The sequence below is a fragment of the Parasteatoda tepidariorum genome, chromosome 3, assembly GCF_043381705.1.
Source record: "Parasteatoda tepidariorum isolate YZ-2023 chromosome 3, CAS_Ptep_4.0, whole genome shotgun sequence".
Lineage (NCBI taxonomy): Eukaryota > Metazoa > Arthropoda > Arachnida > Araneae > Theridiidae > Parasteatoda > Parasteatoda tepidariorum.
This window is the reverse complement of record NC_092206.1, coordinates 87,430,441-87,456,788: the sequence shown is the minus strand read 5'-3', so window position 1 is coordinate 87,456,788 and position 26,348 is coordinate 87,430,441. Positions and strand designations below refer to the sequence as shown.

Genomic DNA, 26,348 nt, shown 5'->3' with positions numbered 1-26,348 from the left:
AAGTATTTTAAACCCATATAGATTTTTTAAGAAAATTGCCCGCAAAAAAAGGCTTCGCGGGCCAGATGCGGCCGCCAGTTGGAAACCACTGTACTAGACTATTAAAATTTATAATTACAGTACAGAACCCGTTATCCGTAAATCAGGAAACCGAAACGAAATTCGATAAATTTTCCCGCCATTTTTTAAAAAAAATTTTTTTTTTCCTCATAAGATTTTAGGATTTTTTGTTCTTTTTTGAAAGACGTTTATCTTACCATCATTTTGGAAATAATCATTAGTGTATTACTCCATCGTTTTTTCTTCTTTTTAAGATTATTTCCAAAAAAAAAAAAATTTCTTTTTAGTTGGGTTTAACAATAAAAAAACGGCTTTTTGTGGCGATTCAGAAAACCGGAAAAATCAGTTATTCGGAATAGCGATGGTCGGTTCCCTACTGTACAAAGTTATTTATTTTGAATTTCTGAAGAAATTTATTCATACCTGAGCAGTTTTAGCACCCTCTTTCAGCTTCCTCAGAGAATCTTCGTGGCTGTTTAAAAAGTCTTTCAACACAGCAGCGTCTCTGGCATCACGCCTCAGTTGCATCTCTTTTTTACACAAGTCCATGCCTTTTTCCAACTCGTGAACATCAGTAAGGATATTTTCCATTGAAACTGTAGAGAAAAAAATTAACTATATATAAACTAGCTTATGAAATATAGTTAATCTCTATTGATTAAAACTAGCTTGCTAATGAAACTAATAAAAAATAATTGATATTTTAAGTCTATATAAAATTTATCTCAAAATATTTTTTTCTTTCCCACTCACAGAGTAAGACTAACTCTACAGTTAGTAAAAAAACTGTTGTTAGTATCAAAAAAGTATTACAGTTTCCAAAGAAAATCATCATTTTTTCTTCTTAATTTTTAGAATGAGTTTTTACAGATGGGGAGAGAACAGAAGTATTTGCCTGTGTAATGTTTTATATGTGAGTAAATTGAATTTTAAGTAAATAGAATTGACATACTAATATTATTTCAAATATATTCATTTGAAAGAAGATCATAAAGATTAATTGCAGATTTGAAAAGTATGATAAGTTTAATAAAGTGGGTACTTGACTTATATATTTTTGAATAAAATAAATATTTTGTATGTAAGATTAAATAAAATAATTTCATAAAATAGAAAAGTTTTTGTGATATTAAAATTTGAAACATACAAAAGTTGTAAGGGATGTTTTTTTTAATTCTATTTGCCTATTTATCTGATGCAATGATTAGCAACAACACATTTCATTAGAAATGAATACTAAAGCTGACCTATTACAAATAAAAAAGATTTCCCTTTAATTTCATTATTTTTTTTAAAAGTGGTAACTGAATTTAAATAACATTTAATAAGTGCCTTAGCTTTTGCTTTCTTTTCATTACCGCAATTTTAATTAACTTTTAACTTGGCATAGCTTATATATTATTTAAAAATAACAACTTAACACAGTAATGCTTCTAAAAGCTTCAAAAAACTTATAATTGGTTTCAAAATTATCAGCATAAGCAAAAGTTAAAATTTTTTTTAATAATATACAAGCTGAAATCCTCTTTTTAAAATGTGATTAAAACAAAATGACAGCCAGTCCAATATTTCCAATTTCGTAATTTTTTTTAAAACTTTCATTTAAAATGATATATCCATTAAAGACCAACATTTCAATATATAAGGTCAATATTATTTAATGAATTCTTAAATTGTGGGTACGGCAAAAAAAAAAAATGCTACCCTCTAACAATTAGCTGACTGAGTGCTATTAAAAAAAAAAAAAAAAAATCGAAAATGTATTTTAAGCTTATTGTTGGTTACTATTCTTTACAGATACTTTTAACAAACATTGAAATATCACTTACCTAAGTTATATTAATATTTATTTTTTTTGAAATTACACTCATAAACTATACTTTTTCTTAGTAACATAGTATTTAAGAATTATAAATTAAAATGTGACAATTAATGAAAGATACTTGTACTGATTTAAAAAAAAAATTCAAATAAAAGCTTTCTAACATTAATAACATAAAAACATTAATAACATAAGAACATTAATATCAGAAATAAAAGTTTAGAAAGTTAAGCTCTAAAAATTAAAAATTCCTTTAATTAAGTTTAAATTCTATACCTGATGCTGCTTTTTCTAAAAATCGCAAATCATTTTCAAAGTTAGAAATGTCTGGAAACTTTTGATGAACAGTTTCAGCAATGTAATGGAGAAGAGTAATTTTTCTATCTGCAGTTTTTGTGTCAGCAAGCTGGAAATATTAATTTTTTTTTTTTTAACTCAATACTTAGATTAAAAAATAGAATTTAAATATACAAATATTTGACATAACTTTATGTATGCATGCAATGAATAGAAATGAGAGTACAAAATAGCATAACAAAATGTCATTGATTTGAATTCCAGAATAAGAAAAGAACTGTTACAATCTATAAAAAAAAAATTGAAGCAAATAATCTGACACTAATCCTACTTACTACAGGCAATAATGGACAATTTTATGCCAAACGTGCCACACTAGGGATAATATTACAATTCCTTATTCAATTTTAAGTATTTCATAAATATGAAGGAACTATTATTCATGCTTAAGCCAAAGACATTTTAAGAATATATTTAAAGATATCTTTTTAAGACTATGCTTATTTATTTATTTTTCACTAAAATATTATAAATTGTGCTATGAGTGGAACTTATAATGGAATATCTCATTAAGGAATATAAAATATATATATATTTTTTTATAAAAAAAATTTAGTAGTTCCTTGTCCAAGCACTGTTACAGATGGAAAATTTCTAATCAAAATGCACAAAAAATTNCTATGAGTGGAACTTATAATAGAATATCTCATTAAGGAATAAAAAAAATATATATTTTTTTTTATAAAAAAAATTTAGTAGTTCCTTGTCCAAGCACTGTTACAGATGGAAAATTTCTAATCAAAATGCACAAAAAATTCCATTGTTGCTGTAAAAGATATTCAATAGTTTATGTTTAAATAGACTGTTTTATAGTCACCATAGTTAATTAATATATACTTTTAGACTCTTAGTCAAAAACGAAGTTAATATAAATTAGCATATTAGAATTGCAAAATAAAATTTTAGATATGAAATTAATATAAATTAGCATATTAGAATTGCAAAATAAAATTTTAGATATGAAAATGTTCCTTAAATTTACATATTACACAAATTTTTTTTTTTAATCAAAAACAACGAAATTAAACTGCCACAATCCTTAACTTACCATATCCAAGCTTTGGAGCTTAAAGCCATAAGCTGGACCCCGTTTTGCGCTATTCATATAATTTCCAAAAGCCAGAATAACCTACAAAAATAAAGAGTTTATTGTTACAGTAATACAATTTTTGATTATCTTAGTATATGATGTAATCATAAGTAATCAGTATAATTGATTTTATTCAAAATAAATCCTTAGCTGTCAGCAAATATAATTATAATACATTGATCTGGTCAACTTTGGCATTATATTCATAAATTAAACATTACACTAGAAATGTACGTATATAATAACGATGTGTATTTGTAAATAAAAAAACTTTTAAAATCATCACTTTAGGAATAAAGCATACCTCTAAACTTAATAATTTATGGAGAGAAAAAACTAAGATTACAAATATAAATAATATTCTTATTATGGTCATATTCTTAATAAGTTCTATATTTTAGTCAAATTATTACTTTGTACACTCATCTCTTTTAATTGCAAGTTGTTCAAAAACACAATTTTTTAAAATTATATTTAGAAAAACAATTATACACTAAAGTAACTCCAAAGCCTCAATTTTTTTCAAAGAAAAAGTAAGGAAAACATTTAAACTAGAAAAAAAATACAAATAGGCCAGGTTAAACTACCATTTCAATTGTATTTTATTTGCCTTTCAAATGACTTATTTTAACAGTATTTAAATAATGAAATTACCTGAGGATAATTACAAATTAATTTTTAATCAAAGAAGTAGATTGTCTAATCAAGAATATTTTTTTCCATTGCATTTGTTTTAACTGTACCTTACAGGTTTTAAAATCTTCATATAAATTTAAAATGCTAATTTTTTATGATATTTAACAGAGTTTATGGAATATAATAGTATAATAACAAACATGTAAAGTAATAGACTATAGCACAATATCAGTCGAAATATTATGTTCAAAAGAGATAAAAGAGGGTTACAAATGCAATAACTTTTTAGACTTTAAATCAATGTAAAATAATGAAGAAATAATGAAGTACTTAAATGGGCATGCATTTAAAAATGGATAAAAAAAAATATGTTAAAAACTAGATAACAGAAAACAGATGGATACTCAAATAACATAACTGTAGATATGTAATAAATAAAAAATTTTACCACACATTCTAAAATTTTCAAATACACAAACTAACCACACATGCATTCATGCTAACACAATGCACATGCATTCAGGATTCATTAACTGAATACTTACTTAGACCTATCACTGCAAAGTTAAGAATAAAATAGAAGTAGTATATAGTTTATGATGGTAACTTTAGTATCATAGCAAAAAGAAAATAAAGAATTGTTAATAAAAATATGTTAAATGCAAATCCAGTAAAATTGCTTAAGCAGAACTGTTCACAACAAATATTAACATCTCATAGCTTAGCTCTTCTGTGGTACACTTTGGGCCTGCCTCTGTTATTTTAACAGTTCAATTGGATTTCTGCTGGTTAGCATCCAATATTATAATTTCTTCGTAGTTTTCTTTTAAATCAATTTTTTTGATGTTAAAAATCTGTAATCTTTTGATAAGTTAAATTGATTTGAAATTCTAGTTTTTCAATCAAGTAAAAATGTGGTAATAGATGTGCTTTAATAATTATTGAAAGAAATAATTAGGGTCGCCAGCAAAAATAGAGAGAATAAGACTTTTGTTATATTTAGTTAACTTATAAATTAATATTTTGATCACTTTATCGAATACATGTGCTACAGTTTAGCTTTAAGATTTTATATAAAGCTTAACAAAAAATGGGATAAGCTTAGTTAAATAGTGGTTTTTAAATGATAAATAACTTTTTAAAATCAAAATAGATAAATTTGAAGAAAAAAAAAAACTGTAGAGAGGTAATGGTGTTAAGAGAAATTAAATCATTGGAAAAAAATATATATCTAAATCACATACAGTGAGAAAAAGGATTTTTGTTTAATTATTTCAGATTAACATAAATCAGAAATGGACTTACAAGATGAAATTCAATGCAATTCATTTAACAAAAGATTTTTTTTACGAATACATTAAGTAAATTTTTACATTTTAGTTTCAGAATTTTTAATTTGGGTTTAAAACAGTTTTTAAAAACCACTATAAATAAATTTAGAATTTGATAAACGATACACAAAAAAGTAGATAATGAATTAACAATACAATATATACATATATATATTACTGATATTTTATTGCTTACTGAAATTTATTACTACAACTTACTTCAAGCAGTTTTTTCAGCCTTTTGGAATTTTTAATTGACCGTGATGCACTGATAATGGCGTTGATATTCTAGATAAATAAATAAATAGCATAAATCATCTCAAAAGCAGAAAATCAAGGAGGAAAAATATGTTATTTTATCAATTCATTAGTGCAAGATTGCTCATAAGGAATATACCTAAACATGAAAGAGGCATAGTAACTACAATGCAATTCACAAAATTTTAAATTGTTCAATTCAGATGACACTTAATCATACTAAAATATGATTATTGCCAGCATGTCATAAACAGCACAGGGAATGCGTACATAAAAGGGTATACAACAAATTATTAAAAACTCTTATTGTGCTGAATCATACTTCATACAGTAAAACTCTGGGAATGAGGGACACAAGGAAACTGAAAAATGCTTGTAAAATACAGTTGTTCCTAAATCTGAAATGAACATTAGTGCAAAAAGAATTAAGGAAGAGGAGCTTACTTGAGTCGCTTCCTCTTACATATTTTATTTACGCATTGCAAAATTTTTGTCTCTATAAGAGTTTTATGAACTGTAGTCAAAACAAAAAAAAACTTTAAAAGAGGAATTTTTAGAGCCTTTTTTTTAATACTTTATAGAAGCATCCTCTTTCTTTTGTTTTTTAAAGGAAAATTGCACAAAAAATCTTGATACACAAAAGTTTTTTTCTATCTTTCTTTACTTTTTCTGGGTTATAATCTTTAAATCATTTGGTTTCAAAGTAACAAAATTTTACAGGAATTTGTGAACAACATATGATAAGTTTTACACAAGTTACAGTTTCTCATAATGATTTTTATTTTTTATTAAAGTGTTTTCTTGAGTTGAACCTTGACAAAGAAAGTTACACAATTAAAAAATATCACTCAAAAAACTTCTATAATTTATTTAATAAAAACTAAATAACATAAAATCAGGAAAAAGATTTAAGCTTTATGAACTATTTTATGTTATTTGTTTAAAAATATATCATCATAAATTTAAAATAAAAAAGAATTATGAACTTACTGGAGTAATAAGTTGAATATTTTCAGTGAATCCAGCCATGTAAGACATGATATTGAGCTTCTGAGATAACCTTTCAACTTTAGACAGCTGCAAAATAATTTAATTAACTTCACAAGACTTTAAAATAAAAAGCAAATATTGTATTAAACCAATATACAGTTTACAGATAAATTTTAAAATCAAATATATATTTCAAAAAATTCAAACAAACCTGAAATAGGAACTTGTCTTCGTCTGTTAAAGCATCAACAGACTTCCGATTACGTTCATATTCTTTATAAGCCTTCATCTAAAAAAACAACAACTTTTTGTCAATTTTCAACAATTTATTATTATTTTTCATTTTTTGAAATCCCAAACTGGAATTAAAGTTACCTCACTTATAACAACATAGAGTGAGTTTTGACAAGCAGATGTTAGTGAAACTTTATAGATGCCATCATTACTTGGACCATAGGAAAAGAAATTTACAATTAAAAAAGTTCACAATTCAATCAACTGATGGAAAGGAAAATTATTCTGCCCAACATTAAAAAAAAAACGAGCAGTACTATTAAAAATATTTAATCAGCCAATTGTGCTGCAGGAATACTGATATTAGAAAGAGATTACTACTAAGCTCAAAAAGACATAGTTTTTGGAGTTAAGGGTGTGCTACAAGGAATATGATAGAAATGGTTTTTATATGGAACTAAATTAAAAGCAAGTTTTAACAGGTCACATAACTGATATAGATCAAGAAACTTCAATAGAATACAGTTCACACTCTTTTGTACAACCCCAATTACTTTGACCCTTCCATTATAAAGACTAATACATGGAGTCTTGTTTCATACATACCATTTTATTGTAATACCCTTTTACGTTAGAACCTTTTATTCCAATATAGTGATCAAGTTTGTGGAATTTTTTTTAATTCCTAAAAAATCACACAAAAACAAGTCATATAAATTTTTCCGCTTTGATAACTAACATTTTTCTATTGATAGTTGTCAGTGAATTAAAATCTGAAGGAAATTAATCAAACTACCTACTATTTCGTGTTATGGCTCAATAAACGTGAAACAACTGGGATTCTCTATGAATGAAAAAGAAAGAGTGACGGGACCATCCATTTCTCAACTTAGAGAGTACTAGGCATATTGTATCCTCGTGGTGGAACCAGCTCGAAATCTACCGCAACATCGTAAATTTTTTTTCAAAGGGTTCAATGATTTCCTCAATCATATTTTTTCCTGTTTAAAAACTGTATTTTTGCTTATTGTGAAGTGTTGTAAGAGGTGGCTTATTTTTTAGTTAAAACAAGTGGTATTTATATTCTTCCTGATTTTATTTTTGCATAGACTTAACAAAACTAGACAGAAGAATTATGTCAAAACCACAAATTGTTAAAAATATTTAAAACACTGGAAAGCACTTTGTTTATAATAATTAAAAATCGAGATCTAATTGTCCCGGTGAGAATGGACTGAACATTAAATTTTTTTTCGAATACTTTATCTTTAATTTTTTCTTTGTTTTGTTTTTTATGGGTGCTCTTTTTTTATCTTGAGCTCAAAATTTGAATTAATTATTTTTTTTATGCTGATCAAAACAATGCAAATATAGGATGGTCTAAACAATGCATAGACTGCATTTCATTAACAACTGTTAACTAGAACAGACTTAGTGTTGGTCTAAACATTGTAAACCAAACCATTCTGCAAAGTTTCAACATAAGATATAAATGGTAATCATAAATTAGGAAAAAGTTTTTGGTAGGTGAACTTACTTCAGCTTCAGTTGGCACCATTCTAAGAAGTACTTCAACATACTCCTGAGAGAGAGTTGTCAAATCTAATGCATTTATCGCCCTCACCACCACATCACAAGGAAGTTCTACCTTCCGCCTAGAGATGGCCATATTTCTCAATCTGTTGTGTTCCAATAAAGTAACTTTTTCAGGTACCTAGGAAGAAATCATTATTTTATCCTCTTTTATTCTTTAGAAAAATTTGGCTTGTAGCAATGAAAAGTTTCCAGTTACCTTGAATCTCTTACTGCTATTTATATCTTCATTACGATCTGAAAAACCTCCCTGGATTCCCAATTTGAAATGCTCTTCGAACTCAGTGAAGTCTATAACCTAAAATACAAAACGTAATTTAAAGTAACTAATTAAACACAAAATTAGTTTGAATAAAATCCTTTAAAGAAATACATAATCTAAGTTAATTTCAAGAATAACCACTAATAAAAAAAATGAATGTATTTTTAACTATAAAAAAATTGCACAAAAGTTAAAAATCACAACTGGCTGTTGACACAAGTAATTATTAACTGATAACTCTGCAAAAAAATAGCCAATAGAAAAATGCGTAATCGTAAATTTTCATGGCTAGCATTGTTTTTAAATAAAATTTCTTGAAATTTTCGTTTGTTGCAACGTATTTCACAAAAGAATGTGTACCCCCGCTAAACTGTTCCCGTACCCCTGGGGTAGACGTACCACACTTTGGGAAACACAGGAGATAGGTCTTATTTGCCTTTGAGTAAGATAAGAAAATTTAGAATTACTATTTTTCGTAGTTTTGGTTTATTTTGCCACTTATTTTTAGGATTGTTCAAACATACTAAAACTGGCACTCTTCTTATTTAACTCACAATTATCTAAATCACCGAAAATCTAGATTTGTGCTGGGGAAAAAAATAATATAGTGGTCACAGAATTTCCTAACAAACATCAGCATTTTCAAGTACATAAGGAGGACATCTACTAGATCATTCATATCATGAAAGATCAAATTAGTAAAGGGGATTCACCAAATATTTGATGATTGGCTAATTCGATCCCTCCTATTAAATAATGGGATACTTGCAAATTACATAATGCGAGTATCTTGATCCTGATTGGTTGTTGAAACCTGGCATTTGCTAACGTTAGCAACTGTTCTTTCCATTATATTTTGAGTAAGCAATAAAGTATCAATTTTCCCAAGTGACTCATTCTATATTTTTTTCACAAAGATTTCAATTATATTTCTTACTTAACATAAAGACAGGCACAAAGCCACGTAGAACAAAAACAAACTATTTATGTATCGATGTTGCCAGATACACAAAGCAAAAAACTATCACGGTTACAATAAAAGACATAAGCAAATAATAAATCTAAGATGAGTAAGAGACGTAGACGAGAAAGAATTATATTTCAACAAATTTGATGTGCAATATAGCTCTGTATTTAATTCACTCCATGTTAATTAACATTTTAAGTCATGTGGAGAAATTTAGTTCAACTTTAACACGCCATTTTGCTTATAAATGATTAGCAGACGCCAACGTCATAGGTCACATGTGTAGGTATCTGTGATCTTCTTGAAATGCAAGTACCCAAATGGCACATCTGAATAAATATTCATTCAACTAGTCAATAATTTCTTTCTTTTTTTTGAAAAAAAATTTAAAATTAAATAAATCTCAGTTTCTTCTGTTTAAAAAATGCATACTTTTAATAAATTTTGATTTTCAAAACTGATAAAAAAAAGTTTTTGAGGAAAATAAATTTATTGGATAAAAATTTTCTGTTTGTAATTTTAAAATTAATTTTTAAAAAAATTAATTCTGTGCAGAGAAACTTAAAAAATGTAAAAGGAACATGGAAAAAGGAAACATTAAATTGCAATTGAAAATTTTTTTACCAACAATACTGACATGTTTTATCACAGCAATTTAAATAAATAATAATTGGTAATCTATTAGAATCAGGTGCTTACATTGTGCAGCTTGTCATCATCTAATTCGCTGAATATTGTCCCTTTAACTTGGTTAGGCTTCAGTGCTATCCAATTAAGGGTTGGTAATTTGTATTTGGTTTGGAACTTTCTCTTGATTGTCATGGCTATAATATATACATAGTAAAGTTACAATAAAATATTTTAAAAGGTAACGTTTAACGAACCAAAACTAAAGAGTTTATATCAAGAAACCTTTAAATTACTTTATTTTACATAACCACCCAAAAATTTATGTCTGCTTTGCTGCAGTATAGGCATTTCTAAAAATTCAATTAGTAATAATAATAGACAAACAAAATTAAGATCACTAAAGATTATAAATGAAAAAAACATTCAGAAATAATAATATTGAAAATATGTTAATAACACTATTGTCTACGCAAAAGAAAAAATAATTTAAAAAATCACTTAAGCAAATACATAATATCTATTTGAGGTTGAATGAAGAGCTTGAAAAATATAGAGCCTCATTTTTTTCGAAGATGAATTTTATATTAAAATCTTTTTCAGTATTTATTAAAGATAAGTATTTATAAGTTTCCGGCCAAATACCTAGAAACCTACAGCCAACATCTCCAAAGGAATAAAATGTTTCCCCATAAAGGATTTTATACTTTAGAACCAAGATTTGGTGCTCATAAAATGGATAATCTTTGAATTTGTACCCTCTCTAGGGACAAATTAAACAGTTATTTAAATATATTTACTTTTTTTTTTTACTTTTACTTTTATTAAAATGCTTATTTTTACTTTTACTTTTATTAAAATGCTTATTTTTACTTTTACTCTTATTAAAATGGATAATTTAGAAAGTTGCATTAGAAATTTTAATAGATTGTCTTTGATAACTTGGAATTGAATAATTGCAATTGTTTGAAAAAGAATGGTTTGCAGTTACAACAAAAGCGTTTTACAAGAGTGATTAAATCTAATAAGCATGTTTAAAAAACTTGAAAATAATTTTATATAAATGTATCCTAATGAGAATGAGTTAAAATAAAGCATATTGTTAGATCTCAGATTTAAGAAAAAAATGTAATTAAAAAAAAAAAAGAAACCAATTCAAAGCACTGATTACAAATGAAGATAAGAATGTTGACGAAAAAGTATTTCAAATATTTAGTTAAAATCAGATATACATAAAGCATTTTTGAAGTTATCGTTAAATGAGTGAAGCACATTTAAAGTCATTGTTAAACGAGTAAAAAAAGAAGAAAAGAATACCATCTTGTGGGGCTTGCATCATGCCAGGCATGGGTGGAGGACCAGGTGGAGCCTTCATCATTTGTGGAAGGGGTGGAGGTGGAGGAGGCATAACTTGCATGGAGGGTAGTGGTGGAGGTGGAGGAGGGGGTGGTGGTGGCATGACTTGAGTGGTTTGAATTCGACCATCCATTGCAGTTCCTCCAATGACAGTTCCTAAAGTATTAAGGGAAACAAAATAACTTCAATAAAAAAAAGTAGTAGTATTTTCAGTTTTTTTAAATAAAGGTCCCTTTACTATAAGAAAAATTACTTAGAGCAAAATGTTTTTTTGATATTACAGGGTGCGTAGCCAAATTTTCAACAAAAAATAAGCACTTTTTAAGAACTTAAAAAATATTTTTAAGCACTATATACATTAACAAAATGCAAATAAATTTTCAAAGACTTTACATGAACACAATAAAATAACTAGTTTCTGACAGAGAACTATTGCCTGAAATTGAGAATATCTTGCAAAATGCAGCAGAGTTGCACATGAAAGTGAAATAATCTCACCGAACCCTGCTCAGTAGACACGCATGCAGACTCGCAAGTATTTCATCAAACATGTAAAATGATTGGCGCTTTCATACGCTATGGACCGACAATACGGCGAAATAGCTGGTGGTTGAATGAAATGTGAAAACGTTGAACAGAACGATGTGAAAAGCACGATTTTGCATAATACGAGACGGAAATCGAAATAGTAAAGAAAAAAAATCTCATTTTCGAAAAGGGAAAATTAAGCACTTACACCCAATGAAAAAAGTACCTTTAAGGGCTTTTAAAAAACCAAAATCGAAAATAAGCACCTTTAAGCCCTTTTTTTATAAAACGCTACGCACCCTGTATTAGTTCAATTTAGTTTCAAAGCAAATACTAGACAGAAAGTTCAGAATTCAAGCTTATAGTTTACAAGTTCCAAAAATAGATACTCATTATGGTAATATCAATCAGAATGAACTAGATTATTCTTTGTAAGAGGCTTGCATATGTCTAACCGAAAGAAAACATTAAAATTGACTGAATGTTTGCTAACCGAACAGGGTGTAATGAGATATTGTCCATCTAAGATTCTATTGATCTTCTTGACTTGTACGATTCGGCAAAATGAGAAATTGTTTACTAAATAAGTTGATTCGATGCTGAAGTAGAGAACTAGTGTAACTAGATACAAAGTATTTCTTTAAAGAGAAATAAATCTTAAAAACAATAAAGAGCATAATTTTTATTGTTGTAGCTTCCTTCAATCATCCCAGTTTTAAAATGATGTGTAATCGATATATAAAATGAAATCCTAATACATTAGTGCCTTTTTTAAATACACAAGGAAACATGATTTAAATAAATAAACTGTACCTCTCGGAAGACTGTTGCTTTCTAGTTCTTGAATTTTGGACTCCAGCATACTTTGTCTCTGCCTAGATTCTTCATCTTTTTGTGAAACAACTCTTCTAAGAGTATTCAACTCTTCATCTGTCTGTTTATGCAATTCCTAAAAGTAATAAAAATAAATTATTATATTTTTGTTAAGTTAAAGATGTGTATTTCAGTTTGATTGATAAATAAATTAATACCCTAAAAATTAATTCAAGTTGTATTAAACAAAAATATGTTTTGATGAAATATTTGAATAATAAAAACAAAAAGGTTCATATATAATCAAGGAAATAGTATTTTGTATTGAAACAATTTTAGTAATTTTTATACACCTTTGTTTAAAAAAAGAAAAGAAAAAAAGAATCGAAATCATAATTTGAAGTTGAACAGGAAATACAAATAAATCCTTTATTTTACTTTTTTTTTAAAAAATGAGAATAAATTGGAAAATACTGTAGTCATGTACTTCATTATTTGACTATACAAAGTTCTGTAGAATTGTGAAAAATAAAAAATATTTAAAAATATCAATATTAAGATGATTTAGCCGAAACTGAAATTAATATAAATAATTAAACTCAACACACCAAAAGTTCATTTCTTTCTCGAGTGACGGCATCCAAACATTCCAAGTGCGTTTCAAGTTCAACTAAAAAATATAAAATATGCAGATATTATGAATAATTTATATAACATAGGTTGTGGCAGTTTAAAAATAAAATTCAAAATTTTGACTACCTAGTCGAGCCATAAGTTCATTTTCCATTTCTTGTATTTGCTCATTTGCCTAAAAAATTGGAGGAAAAAAAACTATTAACAAATTAAATTCATTGAAATAAAATAAAACGAGTAAGCTTAACTTTAGCAATGAAATTTTTTTGTTATAATTGGAACCATTTAATTTTAATCCTAAAACAATTCATTTACAAGGTTAAATTTCAAATTTTTATTTTTTATATTTATAAACATGAATGAAATAAAAAATAAATAAATAAAGGAGAGAATTTTATTTTAACAAAGAAAATGGAAGCAACAAATAAAATATCTCGATTTAAATTTTGGTGTGAAATAAATATAAATTTCAGATGCACAAAAATGAGCTTTATTAAGAGCTTGTTTAGGGCATATTATCTCAAATAAAAAAAAATTTTGATACAAAAAAATCTGCGAATTTTTTTAAAATTCTCTCTTAATATGTAGACTTGTTACAGAATAGTAGAGATAAGTTAACAGGTGCATGTCCATGAAGTAAATAAATTAATAAATATTTTGAACAACTGAATTTATAATAATTTTTTTCTGTTAGGTCTCAGTATCACTTAAATTTAATTAAAAAAAAAACAAATGAAAATTTTTTATAGCAAGTTTATAAAAATTTTTTGAAGAAAAAAAGGAAATATTATAATGTTTTTTGAATTGTTAAGGTTTTACTTAAAAATAAAAAGTAGTGTGCCAAAAGCTTAAATTTTATTACAAACATTATTTTTTTCCAACATATTGCACTGCATATACTGATAAACAGTATTAATAAAATTTATACACATGTATTGGCTTAAAAATTTATTGAGCAAGCATTAAAAAAATAGCTTTAATTTGAAACAAAGCAAATGAGCTTACCATTTCTGGATCAAGTTCAAAAACAAAATTTTTTTTTTAAAATTTGAACAGGTTTTTTTCACTCAGGAAAAAAGTTTAATTTTAAGGTTCCACCCTTGCTAACAGAATATTGCTACATTTTAATGTATCTTTAAGACAATTTATAACTTTACTTTAACTGCACAGCATGCAATGTTTAAATTATACAATTTTTGAATAAAATTTATGATATAAGTAGAAATTTACATTTAAAATATTTTTTAATGAAACATAAATAAAAAGGTATAAGATTTAAAAACTAAGCAAACATGTTCAGTTGAGTTTTACATGTTTTAACATAAAACTAGATGATTTGAGGTATGCTATAGTAAATAAAATGTAAAAATTTTTCATAATTAACAACTGCGAGAAAACTTAAACATTATTAATTTGGATTGGTGTAAATTACAACCACCATAGACAAGAATAATTCAAAATAATTACACGAGATAGTTGTTCTTCTAAATCTGCAACTTGTTCTAATGCTGCACTCTTTGTTTCTGAATCTTCCATTAGAGCACCAACATCAAATACATTGTCCAAATATGCCGAAATCTGAACCTGAAGTTCCTCACTTTCAGTCTGCCTTAGTTTTTCTAAGTAATCGTCCAAACCGATTTGTGTAAATTCATATTGCAGATGAACCCTAAAGTTCATGTCTTCTACAGAATGGACAACAATGTTCACAAACTGCATGCAAGCAACCTGAATGATAGACATTAACCATTGTTAATATATTATCATTGTAGTCTTTTAACACAAGCATAAGAAGATAAAGTTCAATAAATATGTGAAAGAATACCATGCTTCCTAAAAATGCTTACCATAAAGTCAATGTTAAATACTTCATAATTAATGAAGTATTCCATTAATGTTTCAAATCGCTTTTTTTCACCACAAACATCCTTAAAGTTGTCAAAAGCGGCAAGAATTATTTGGTGACCTCCTTTCACTAAGCATATTGCAGCTAAAAGTTCTAGAACCAGTGCCTTTGTCCTAAGAGATATAAATTAGAAACATAAGGAAAAAAGCATATAAAGTTTGTCCCTCACATACTTTTAACATGCAAAACAATTTCATGTGTATACACTCAGTTTTGATTAAAAAACAGCAAAACTACATAAAATTAACAAAAAATTAATTTGATGTAAGAAAGCTTTTCCACTTTCAAGTAGTATCAGTAAGTTCATAAATGTTCTGAATAAGTTTTGTAGAGGACTGTGAGTATTTCATATCAGCTGCACTGCACAGAATATTTATGTGTGAATGTGAAAGCTGTTGAATTTCACCTATACGTTACAAATTATATACACTGATATACCAAATTAAATGGCCTTTTGTTATTTCCGTTCTTAAAAAACTGCACAATCTCTAGTTGCAGGTTATTATAAGTAAAATTTTTAAGCCCAATTAAAAAGACAATGATGAAAGTTTCTAGAAATGGTTTATAGTTTGCGCAAATCAAAATTACATAAATTAAAGGAAATGTGAATACTAGTTTCTTTCTGAATGACAATATTTTGAAGCACTTAAAAATTGCATGGTGATAAAAGGAAATTATTGATAAAAGTTATCAGTGGCATGTAGAGATTGGGGTGAAGGCATCAATTGCCTTCAGTATGCAGTCAAAGACAGCATCGAATCAATAACTAAAGGCACTAAAACTTTGAATCAATTACTTTGAATATAAAATAAAAATTTTTCACAAGTAAATATTTAATTCCCCAAAAAATTATCTTAAAGAGAATATAATATGATTTAAAAAAAATTTAATTACAAAGTTTGAAAAGGGTTAAACAATGAGAAATATCACATACCACTAATAAAATTTAAATATTCTTTATACTTAAAAAAATTAAGAATATTTTGTAGGAAACAATAGCTTTTTTTTCCACCTAAAATCAATTTCTGTTTATGCTTACAGAAAACATTGGTTTCAATTTTTCATAAATTATAAATTTTCCAATGTCTTTAAAAAAAATAAATAAAAAAATTAAATATGGTATTTTTACGGCATCTTAAGAACATTTAATCGAGAATTTTGAGCCATGTATCCACACACCACTAAAGATTAGTATACTAGTGAAAACTGAAATTAAATTCATAATTATTTTTTTTAAAGGAGACGAGGCTTTAAAATGTCTCATTATAGTTAGTTTATACGAATTTCAAGGACAGAAAATCTAACATGTCACTCATAGAGGCATAAATATGATGTACCAGATATTTTGAAACAGAAATTTGCTTAGAAAACATAAAATTAATTCTTACAAGAACATATTAAAATGAGAATAGAAATCATACCTTAAGCTCTTGTGATTCAAACTGAGGGCAATGCAATTGATGGCTTGCGTGTGTTCAATTACCATATTGAACCCGTACTAAAATATAAAATAATTTATTGTAGTTATTAAAAGAAACAAATAAAAAGTTTGAGAAAAAATAAATTGTTCTTCATCTGTTACATTTCAGTCTGATAAACAGAATGTTTGGAGAATAAGAACTATTTAGCAAAGAACTAGGTAGTAAATCCCCAAACTAAGATACTAATTTATACTTTACATAAATTATTACCTTTGCAATACACAATTTGCCTGAACCGAAAAAGTATGAGATTTTTAAAAATGTAATCAGTGTCCCTTAAATGTGCAAAATAAATTAATAACTACTTACATTCTTAACTTTAAAATATAGTTGAAAGAATGTATACATATATAATTTGAAGAGTATAATTGCCAACGCTTGTTCGGAGTACTAAATTTAATACAATAACTTTTAATGTGACTAGTCATTTAATATGATTATATAGATTTCTGCAGGTTTTGGCTTCCATAAATAGCTGGATTTACAACAACGATTACTACTTTACTTTACTCAGTTTATTCTGAAAATGAAGCATAATATGTTTGCAAACATAATCAAAGAGCAAATAATTCTTCTTCAGAGGCTAGAGAGTTCTGGGTGGACACTGGACATTTCCTGAAATTTTCTCCAGGCATCTTGACATTTGGTGACTACATTCCATTTCTTAATGCTAAGAATGTTTAGGCCATTTTCAACACAGTCGATTCATCTTAGCAGAGGTCAATTCCAAGATCTTTTTCCCATAGGCTTTGCCAAAAAGACTTTCTTTTCAGAGACCAGTCCACGTTGAATTTTAGAATATCAGGTTCTTCAAAAATCCTTTAAAGCTCTAAATTATTTCTTCTTCTCCATTTATCTGGATCCCACCAGATATACTTCTCAAAATTTTTCTCTCAAAAATCCCCAGAACCTCGGCATCATATAAAGTCAATGCCCTAATCTCTAATGTATACATCAGGATAGATCTGATAAGACTCTCGTAAAGGAGGAGTTTAGTTCTAAGTTTAAGAAAGTCTGATTTTAAAAATTTCTTCAGACCAGGAAAAATCTATTTGAAAGTGCACTTTTGCATATTTCAGGAGTTAAAGTATAAGGTAAATTTTTAGTGACAGCCTACAAGCAAAAGTTTCTAACTCAATAATGTATGTAGTCTTAAAAATTAGCACTTTTGCATGAAAAAAAATATTTAGGTAATTATAGCAGTTAAAGCACAATATAAAGTTGTGAAGCTGAATGAGTTTTAAAATACGGCTCCCATTTACAGGAAAAAAATGCGGTTAAAAACAATTTAAGCACTCTTTAATTAATTCTAAGTCGAAAAATAGTACATATTCTAAATAGAAAAATAGTATATTTAAGTAAAGTTGAAATAAACTTATAAAATTAATATTTTGTGCAATAAACAATTTCATAAACATACTTTATTGTTCATTATGGCTCGCAAGCACATGATGCAAACATGTATGTCATCTTTTGCTTCTCCCATATTTAGTTTAGCTATGTGTTTTGTGGCTCTTCGAACTTTTAAGCTTTCAACATGAAGTAATGGTCTATTTTTTGGTCTGAGAGTATTTCCATTAGGAATTATTTCTTCTTCATCATCATGATTTGCTTCAGTAACAATACGCTCATGCCTAAAAACAAAAATTACTTATGAGTCATTAAACTAGGTATAAAAAACATTTACATATTACCAATGAGGTGTATAAAATAAAAACACCATAGAATATATGCAAATAAACAGTAATAATTAATATATATATTTCTCAGAATGAAAATTAACAATCTACTTTTTTGCTGATTCAAAAAAGTAGTTCACTACATTTTTGAAAATAAAATTTCTCTAGAAAACTAAATATTTCTGTATAAAAAAATAAATCTTTGTACCACACTTGTTTCAAAGATTTTGTGATTAAAGTAAGCTTTTTTAAAAGTTTCAAATTTTTGAAAAGTATATTTAAACACAATTAATTAATTTTCTTACGGAAGCTACAAACTAATTTTAAGTTTGAAGAAAGAGGGCATTATGTGAATCACCAAAAGACCACATTTGGTTTTTGATTTGCAGGTTGCTCACATTGATCTGAATAATGTAAAAAGATCAGAATATTGCAAATGATCCATGTTTTTGTAATCCAAGTTAATAATAAGATTCTTACTAAGTAATCATTAAGAGCTATGTAAAATTAGTACCATTTTTTAGCATCCATTGAATTAATTTAGGGTTGATATTATTTTCATAACGATAAAAAAAAGGAAAATTGTATTAATTTTAGTGATAAAACAAAGATTAATTTTTTTGCATTCAAACTTTTGCCTAACTCCAGAAATAAAGACACCTATCCAAGTTTACAAAAAGTTTTGAAAAAAATTAAAAGCTAAATGAAAAAAGAAAAAAAAGATTAAAAATATCTTTTACAGAAAGAGAACAAACAATTAATGTTTCTTAAAAACAAGAAGAAAAAAAATATGACATAAAATTTTAATTTTAGTAAGTTCTAAATTTGTCATTAAATTAAGTAACATATTCTTAGGACTCATATCATATTTTTTTCCTTTCAGTTTGTAGCTTGCTATTAATTGTTTTCATTTGTTGGGATAAATTTAACAATAAGCACATAAAAAAAAACCCCCACACATTTCAATTAAATGCTTTTTCTGAAAATACTGATAACTTTTTAAATACTGGATATGTTATGCAAATTTTTATATTACATTTATTGTAAAACAGACTTAAAAAGATTATGGTATAACATTCAGTTCACAAACAAAAGAATACCAGTAAATTAGCAGTTAAAAAAAATATATATGCTAGAAAACTATCAGTTAATGAAGTTTATTATTCACATATTTTGTTGATTATCACATATTAAAATCCAATAGACTGGTAAAATGTATTACAAATAAATTCATATTTTGACATATAAAATTACAATGTATGTATTTTTTATTTAACTTGCAAACACACATTAAAAACAAATACAATAACACATCAGTACTTAACCCTCTCATTAAACAAGACTCTTTTCAAATTTTATACTGGCTCTGCAGTGAAACCCAGTTTTCTATGATACTTATTTGGAAAACGGCAGATAAGATAAAGGGAAATTTACATCATTTCAGTCATTTTCAAGTTTTTAAAGTATAATCAAGCTTGTATAAAGTCCTGTTAATCCAGTGACATAACCACTGAGACATCAAAATGCAATTACAGACTGATCTGCATACATATTCGTCTACATCAGGGGTTTCCAACTGGCGGCCCGCGAAGCCTTTTTTTATGGCCCGCGAACTAAAATATATTAGCTTACATTTTTTTTCGGACAATTTTCGTAAAAAATCTGCATGGGTTTAAAATAATTTTCGCGTTAATAAAAACCTAATTTCTTCGTTTCTGTGGAATTTAACATACCAACGGTGCAAAGAAATTTATTTTTCAGGTTTTGCACCCAAGAAAATATTTATTCAAATACAAAATAATTGTGTATGTTGCTCTATTCATTTAATTTTTGTGTATTTTGTGAATATAATTTAGCATGTGCGTATCAAACATTTTCTCGAAGAAATTCTCTGATTTAACTTTTTGAAACCACTCATTTTGGACGAAAATANGTCCAGGCATTCGTATATCAGACAAACCTCAATTTTCTCATTGAATATTTTGTGTGCTACTATGTAAGTTTTAATACCTTAACAATTAGATATCTGCTGCACATTAATTGTTTAATACATAGGTGCTCACTTGAAAGTTATTGTAGCCCGAATTTTTATTATTTATGTAATATTTTTAAAAATATTATTAATAACAATTAAATATTTTAAAAAATCTACTTTTTATTTAAATTTGTAATTCAATACTTTTGTTTTGTACAACTTGATAAAACTCTGACAGTAATATTTAATATGCCTTCAAACATAAAAGAGCCCAACAAAAAATTTTGATAAAGTTGCGGCCCGCCATTTGATTTGTGTTTTTAATTGTGGCCCCCGGCCTCATGTAAGTTGGAAACCCCTGGTCTACATACACCATACCAAAAGTGTTGATATGTCTCTAAGTCAACAATGCTTGAATCATATGAAAATGTTGCTTTTAAAAGTATATAAATATAACACTTGTTAAAAATATAAAATTTTTAGAACTTCTTAATTCCCATCAAAAAGAATTTAATATTTTTCAAGTCAATTAGGTAGAATAAAAAATGTGATGGAACCATATTTAAGGTTTGATTGCCCTAATCTTATACAACACATAGTCTAGTACTTTTGCATGAACTTAGACTTTGTCACGTGTGCTTCAAAAAAAGGATTTAAAGGGTGACTAATGCCCTTAAACTTTGCCAGGTTTAGGGGTGTACCTCAATATTATGGGTTAATGTTTATAATTATGCCTAACTGATTCATTGAAATGTCATATAAAAGCAAGACCAAACAATGCAATGAGTTTGTGACGGTGTGCTGTAAAGGAGGCTAGTGTTGCAATTGACAAAACATTATAAAATAATAATAATAATAAATACTTTCAACATACCTTACAATTAAAAGTCTAAAAGATAAATAATCAACTAGAACATCAAGTCCCATATTATCTTCATTAAGAAATTCTCTCACCCATCTGGAAAATTAAAAAAAAATATTAATTAAGTAAAAAATCTTAATTTTGCTGTATGAAATGGACAGCAGTTAAAAGAAAAATAAATAAACCTACTCTATGTTGTTCGTTCTTAATGATATTTCAAGATCTCTTAACACCTGTGTAGATGTAGCATCACCTAGAATTTTTCTTTTCTAAAAAAATAAATTAATAAAAATAAACAGCAATTACAAACATTAAATTTTATAAATTTTTTAAAAACTTAGAAAAACTATCAACGTACAAATCACCAATTTTTTTAAAAATTTTATACTGAATTTTTGTTTACCCATAAATTAAAAGGCTTTTTGATATAATAATAATAATAAAAAAAAAAGCAAAAACACATATATTTCTCCAATAAGGGCAACATAAAAGGCTTCTTCCATTGCAGGAATACAAAGATCAAAATTAATTAAAGGTAATCAATGAAATTTATTTTTTATAGGCAGAAACAACAATCTAAGACTCAGGCCATTGAGTAACACAGAAAGACTTTTTAAGCCTACAAGAAGTAATATAAAGATAAAATTTGCAATCATTAGTTTAATACTTATTCAGGATCGATTCTTCATTTTGCAGGTTTGAAGTAAGAAAAAAAAATTGTAAGGCAAAAACTGGTTGCACTTACAACATATTTTTTTCATACATATTTTAGAAACCATTTTTTTCATTGTGAGTATGAAAGAAACTATTTTAAAAAAGAAACAGTAAGTTTTGTTGCTTAAATAACTTTTTATTTTGCTAAAGAAGTAACCAAATGTATGGAACATTTCAGAATTTGCTTTCTACCACCCTTTAGAACATATTTAGTTCTGAATTTGTTACCTCAAAAACTAGCTATATCAAAATTTTTTTTAGCATTCATTCAACTTTGAGATAGCGAGAGTAATGGCGAGAATAATGGTTTGAGATAGCGAGACTCTTCTTATGGAGGGAATTTTATACATTTCAATTATCTTTGATGTTTGTGGTTTTCATATGTCAAATATTAATTGAAAGTTCTTTATTTACTTAATTTTTTCTTTTAAATATCGTTAAAAAATTTAAAAACTATAGTACTTTTGGATGAGCTTTTTTTAAAATATAGAAAATAATGATATCTCTCAAGTTTGCAAATACTTTTATGATTCAAAATAATACTGCTTTTTGTGACACTTTAATTATTTGCTGTTATTGAGTATTATTACTTAATTTAAGTTCAGTAAAATGTTGCGAATATTACTGAAAATACATTCGCGCAATAAGTTTTAAAATTTAGATAGTGAAAAAAAAGCAAATCAAGTCATTTCTTGCAAAATATGGAACAAAAAGAATAATACAAATAGTGTTAAAAATTCAGAATACATACTCGAGAGCTTCTAGAGGCTTTAGGGTCTAAATATGTTTTTAATTTACGAAGATAAAAAGCAGGAGACGCTTTCGCCATGACTTTTTCCTGAAAGAATTTTTAAAAAATATTTAATTTTAAATAACAATAAGCATTGAATAAAACAAAATTAAATTTAACAAAAATAAAAAGCTTACTTGATCACATATCATGTCCCACTTCTTCTCATCGTCATATTGCTTTAAAAGTTTCACTTTATCTGGTGGCAAATCCATTGATGCCTAAAAAAAAAAAAAATGCAATCTATAATAAAAAGCCCTTACTTTGTATCAAACATTTTAAGAGAGATCAGTTAATTTAAACTAAATAATTATAAAAGATACAACAGAAATTATTATCATCTGCAACATGTTAAATTAAAATTGCAGTATTTTTCAATAAAACCTTTGATGAGGCAAAATAAAAACTTACTTCCCTTTAATACTTTTATCTAACAATCCAATTTTCACATATTATGATGTAAAAGTAATCTTAATGTTTTAGTGGGACACATACAAAATATTAATAAATTAATCCAGATAACAACTTATGTCTCCAAATTAGACACAAAAACATGCTTTCGTAAATATAAACATCTTTTTCCTCCTCACGTAATCAGATTTATAGTCTTCAAAACTGATATCTTGAATTTACAATAATTTACTTAGGAAAATTATAGAAAGGTTTGAATTATTTTTTTCAGGAGAATTCCAAAAATTTAAAAAATTACTGCATCCATTTATAAAGCATGATCACCATAATACAAATTACATGCATAAAAATATTTTCAATAATTATAACTATTTCTCTTTTATTATTTCATAATAGTTTAAAAAAATGCCAGAAAAACGGCAAAGTAATTTTTATAGACTATGTAATTTCAATGCCATAATTTAAAAATCCTATGGTTAAAAAAATTATCAAGGTGATTTTTTAACATTTATTTTTTTCACTCCTCCTGAAAATTTATTTCTGCAACAATTCTGCATCAAAAGTAAATAAAAATTATTAATCACAAATCAAGATTTTCAAGGATACATTAAGACTCACACTCCATTTGGAAATTTTTATGTTTAATTTACACCACTATGATTTCCCCCATTTTTTTGTATAGTTTCTAACATTTTTATATTTTTCTGAAATATAGAGGAAAGGTTATAATGTACGGAAGCTGAATTCTCAGAAAATACGACAACAGGGTGAGCAGCCAGATTTTTCAACAAAAAATACGCACCTTTTAAGTACTTTTCAAGCTCTCAAAAAATATTTTTAATCACTTAAAAAAAAATCATAATTAAAATCTGTGCAGTAATAAAAATTTTTTTTCTATCGTTTAAAGTTCTTAATATATAAACATAAAATCGATAAAATTTAGAAGCATTTTCAAAAACTTAACACAATCATGATAAAATAACTAGTTTCTGAAAAAACTTACAATCTAAAATAAGCACTTTTAAACTAGTTTTAAAAATGTTATGCACCCTGAACAAGAAAATGAAATAAAGACATTAAGATCAAAGACACAAAATAGTAATTAAATGAAAGAGTGGCGGACTGAATATATAAGTACGTTCAATTGTGATTATCAAAAATTACTATAATAAAGAAAAATGTTTAAGAAAAAAAAAAAAATTCAAGTTAACAATGAGTTTTTGGAAAGGAAAAAAAAAATTGAAATTGTTGTGAAGGAGCATAAAATTGAACCAATCACTCCATCCACATGAAATGATCAAAAGTCAATTTGGAATTTAAATAAATTCTCTATTTTTTCATCACTTTTTAAAATTTGAAAAGTTTTGCAATAACCAACGAATATTTTAACAAAAAAGCAAACGAATATTTTCATAAAAGAGTTATATTAATGACGGGGAAAAACGAACCATTATTGACGTCATACCCCCCCCCTACCTCACCGCAATTGTCTCTGCTACGTCACATTTTCAGCTGAAACCTTAATTGCAGTGAAATTTCCAAATCCTCAGTTTCATATAAATTGAACTTATGGGTTACTAGTGGTTAGAGGGTAAACAATAATTCATTCATTAACTTTATACCACAGGATTATTATAAAAAAAACTTCGTCGGTATATGAATGCGCGGAAGGGAATAAAATTTATTTTAAAGAGTAATTTTTCTTTAAAGTAAGGTACGAGCTCAAGAATAGTACCCCAGCTCTGATAGGTATGGTTACAGTGGCAGAAGTTCGATTGTTTCTTTCAATGGCAATATCTTATTTTCACGGATCCTAAGAGTTAAAAACTTAAAATGGCGAAAGAAAGAAATATTTCGCATGAAAAACGGCGGCTCAAGCAGAGAGAAAAATATGTGTAATTTTTAAATGTTTGTCTTGTCAGTGATTAAGTGACGATATCAGAAAGAAAAATGAAACACGGTGATTTAAAGGCAGCATCTTTCTTTATCTCCGTCTGGCGTCGCCACACGGAGTGGGTTAATTTTTTTTCAAAATCAAATTCCATTAAAAGTTTTTTTTCTTATTTTATTTTTAACTGAGAGAATTAAGTTATGATGAGAAAAAATCTGAGGATTTTATAATAAAAAGTTGCAAATAACCGTTATTGTGAGTTTGAGGTTACAAAACTTTATTTATTTTTTATCGTTGGAGGTTTAGTAGCTCATAATTAGTAAAAACAGCATAAAACAAAATATATCATGCTCTCTTACTCAGGCTTGATATTCTTTCGATTTGTATGATAATTTGCAAATACAAAGTTCAAGAGGTATTTTGCCTTGAAGTTTCTAAGGAGGGCAGAAGGAGATTGCCCCTTCATAAGACATATATAATATTTGTTTTGCTTTGGGAAGATAAAAAAAGAGGATTATTGATAAAGAACTTGCTTTGAAACAATAGCAGTTATTTTGAAACCCATTAAAAAAAAAGATTTTTTTAAAAAAAATTATTGTTTTTCTTAACAGGTTTGATTTAGTGTCTTATAAAAGATACCTAGTGATTTAGTTAAAGAGAAATACGACATGCTTTATGCACGGTTATTTAATTATTATTTTTGAATAAAATCAAATTAAAATTTTAGAATAAAGAGCTAATTTGTATAGTATGTTAAACAGCAGTTTATTAAATGTTAATAAATGATAAAACAATTTTTTTCTCCATTCCAGCTGAAATTAAAATATTTTGATTGCTTTCTAGAATATTCTTTGCAAACTGCTATATTAAATCCTCTCCTAGCACATCCTTAAGGGTAGTTAGTATAGCATATACCAATAATGCTAAACCTGACTTTTTTGATGTACCTTCTTTCAGCATCTAAACAATATTTTGCTTCTGTTTTTTTTTCCCATAGAATTTCCACATACATACGTGTTTACACTGTGATGACTGTTAATACATATCTTTAACAATAAATTACAATAAAAAAAAAAGAAAAA

At 26.7% G+C, this 26,348-nt stretch overlaps 1 protein-coding gene across 2 annotated transcripts in view; it reads right to left on the bottom strand.

Annotated features, from left to right (window-relative positions):
- The window catches only part of LOC107454081 (formin-like protein), a 68,982-nt gene that overhangs the window by 7,899 nt on the left and 34,735 nt on the right, over positions 1-26,348 (bottom strand). For both annotated transcript variants that reach the window (XR_006225531.2, XM_043045610.2), the window contains exons 2-22: positions 23,102-23,185; positions 22,926-23,012; positions 21,650-21,729; positions 21,473-21,556; positions 18,365-18,578; positions 16,885-16,961; positions 15,405-15,576; positions 15,025-15,285; positions 13,684-13,732; positions 13,533-13,594; positions 12,925-13,060; positions 11,545-11,739; positions 10,300-10,424; positions 8,571-8,669; positions 8,316-8,492; positions 6,756-6,833; positions 6,545-6,631; positions 5,516-5,584; positions 3,288-3,368; positions 2,159-2,288; positions 484-656 (exon numbers count right to left, since the gene is read on the bottom strand). Coding sequence is in view for 1 of the 2 variants with exons in the window: in XM_043045610.2 (XP_042901544.1) it covers positions 484-656; positions 2,159-2,288; positions 3,288-3,368; positions 5,516-5,584; positions 6,545-6,631; positions 6,756-6,833; positions 8,316-8,492; positions 8,571-8,669; positions 10,300-10,424; positions 11,545-11,739; positions 12,925-13,060; positions 13,533-13,594; positions 13,684-13,732; positions 15,025-15,285; positions 15,405-15,576; positions 16,885-16,961; positions 18,365-18,578; positions 21,473-21,556; positions 21,650-21,729; positions 22,926-23,012; positions 23,102-23,185 (2,520 nt within the window). In the remaining variant the exon portion in view is untranslated. The remainder of the gene's footprint in view (positions 1-483; positions 657-2,158; positions 2,289-3,287; positions 3,369-5,515; positions 5,585-6,544; positions 6,632-6,755; positions 6,834-8,315; positions 8,493-8,570; positions 8,670-10,299; positions 10,425-11,544; positions 11,740-12,924; positions 13,061-13,532; positions 13,595-13,683; positions 13,733-15,024; positions 15,286-15,404; positions 15,577-16,884; positions 16,962-18,364; positions 18,579-21,472; positions 21,557-21,649; positions 21,730-22,925; positions 23,013-23,101; positions 23,186-26,348) is intronic.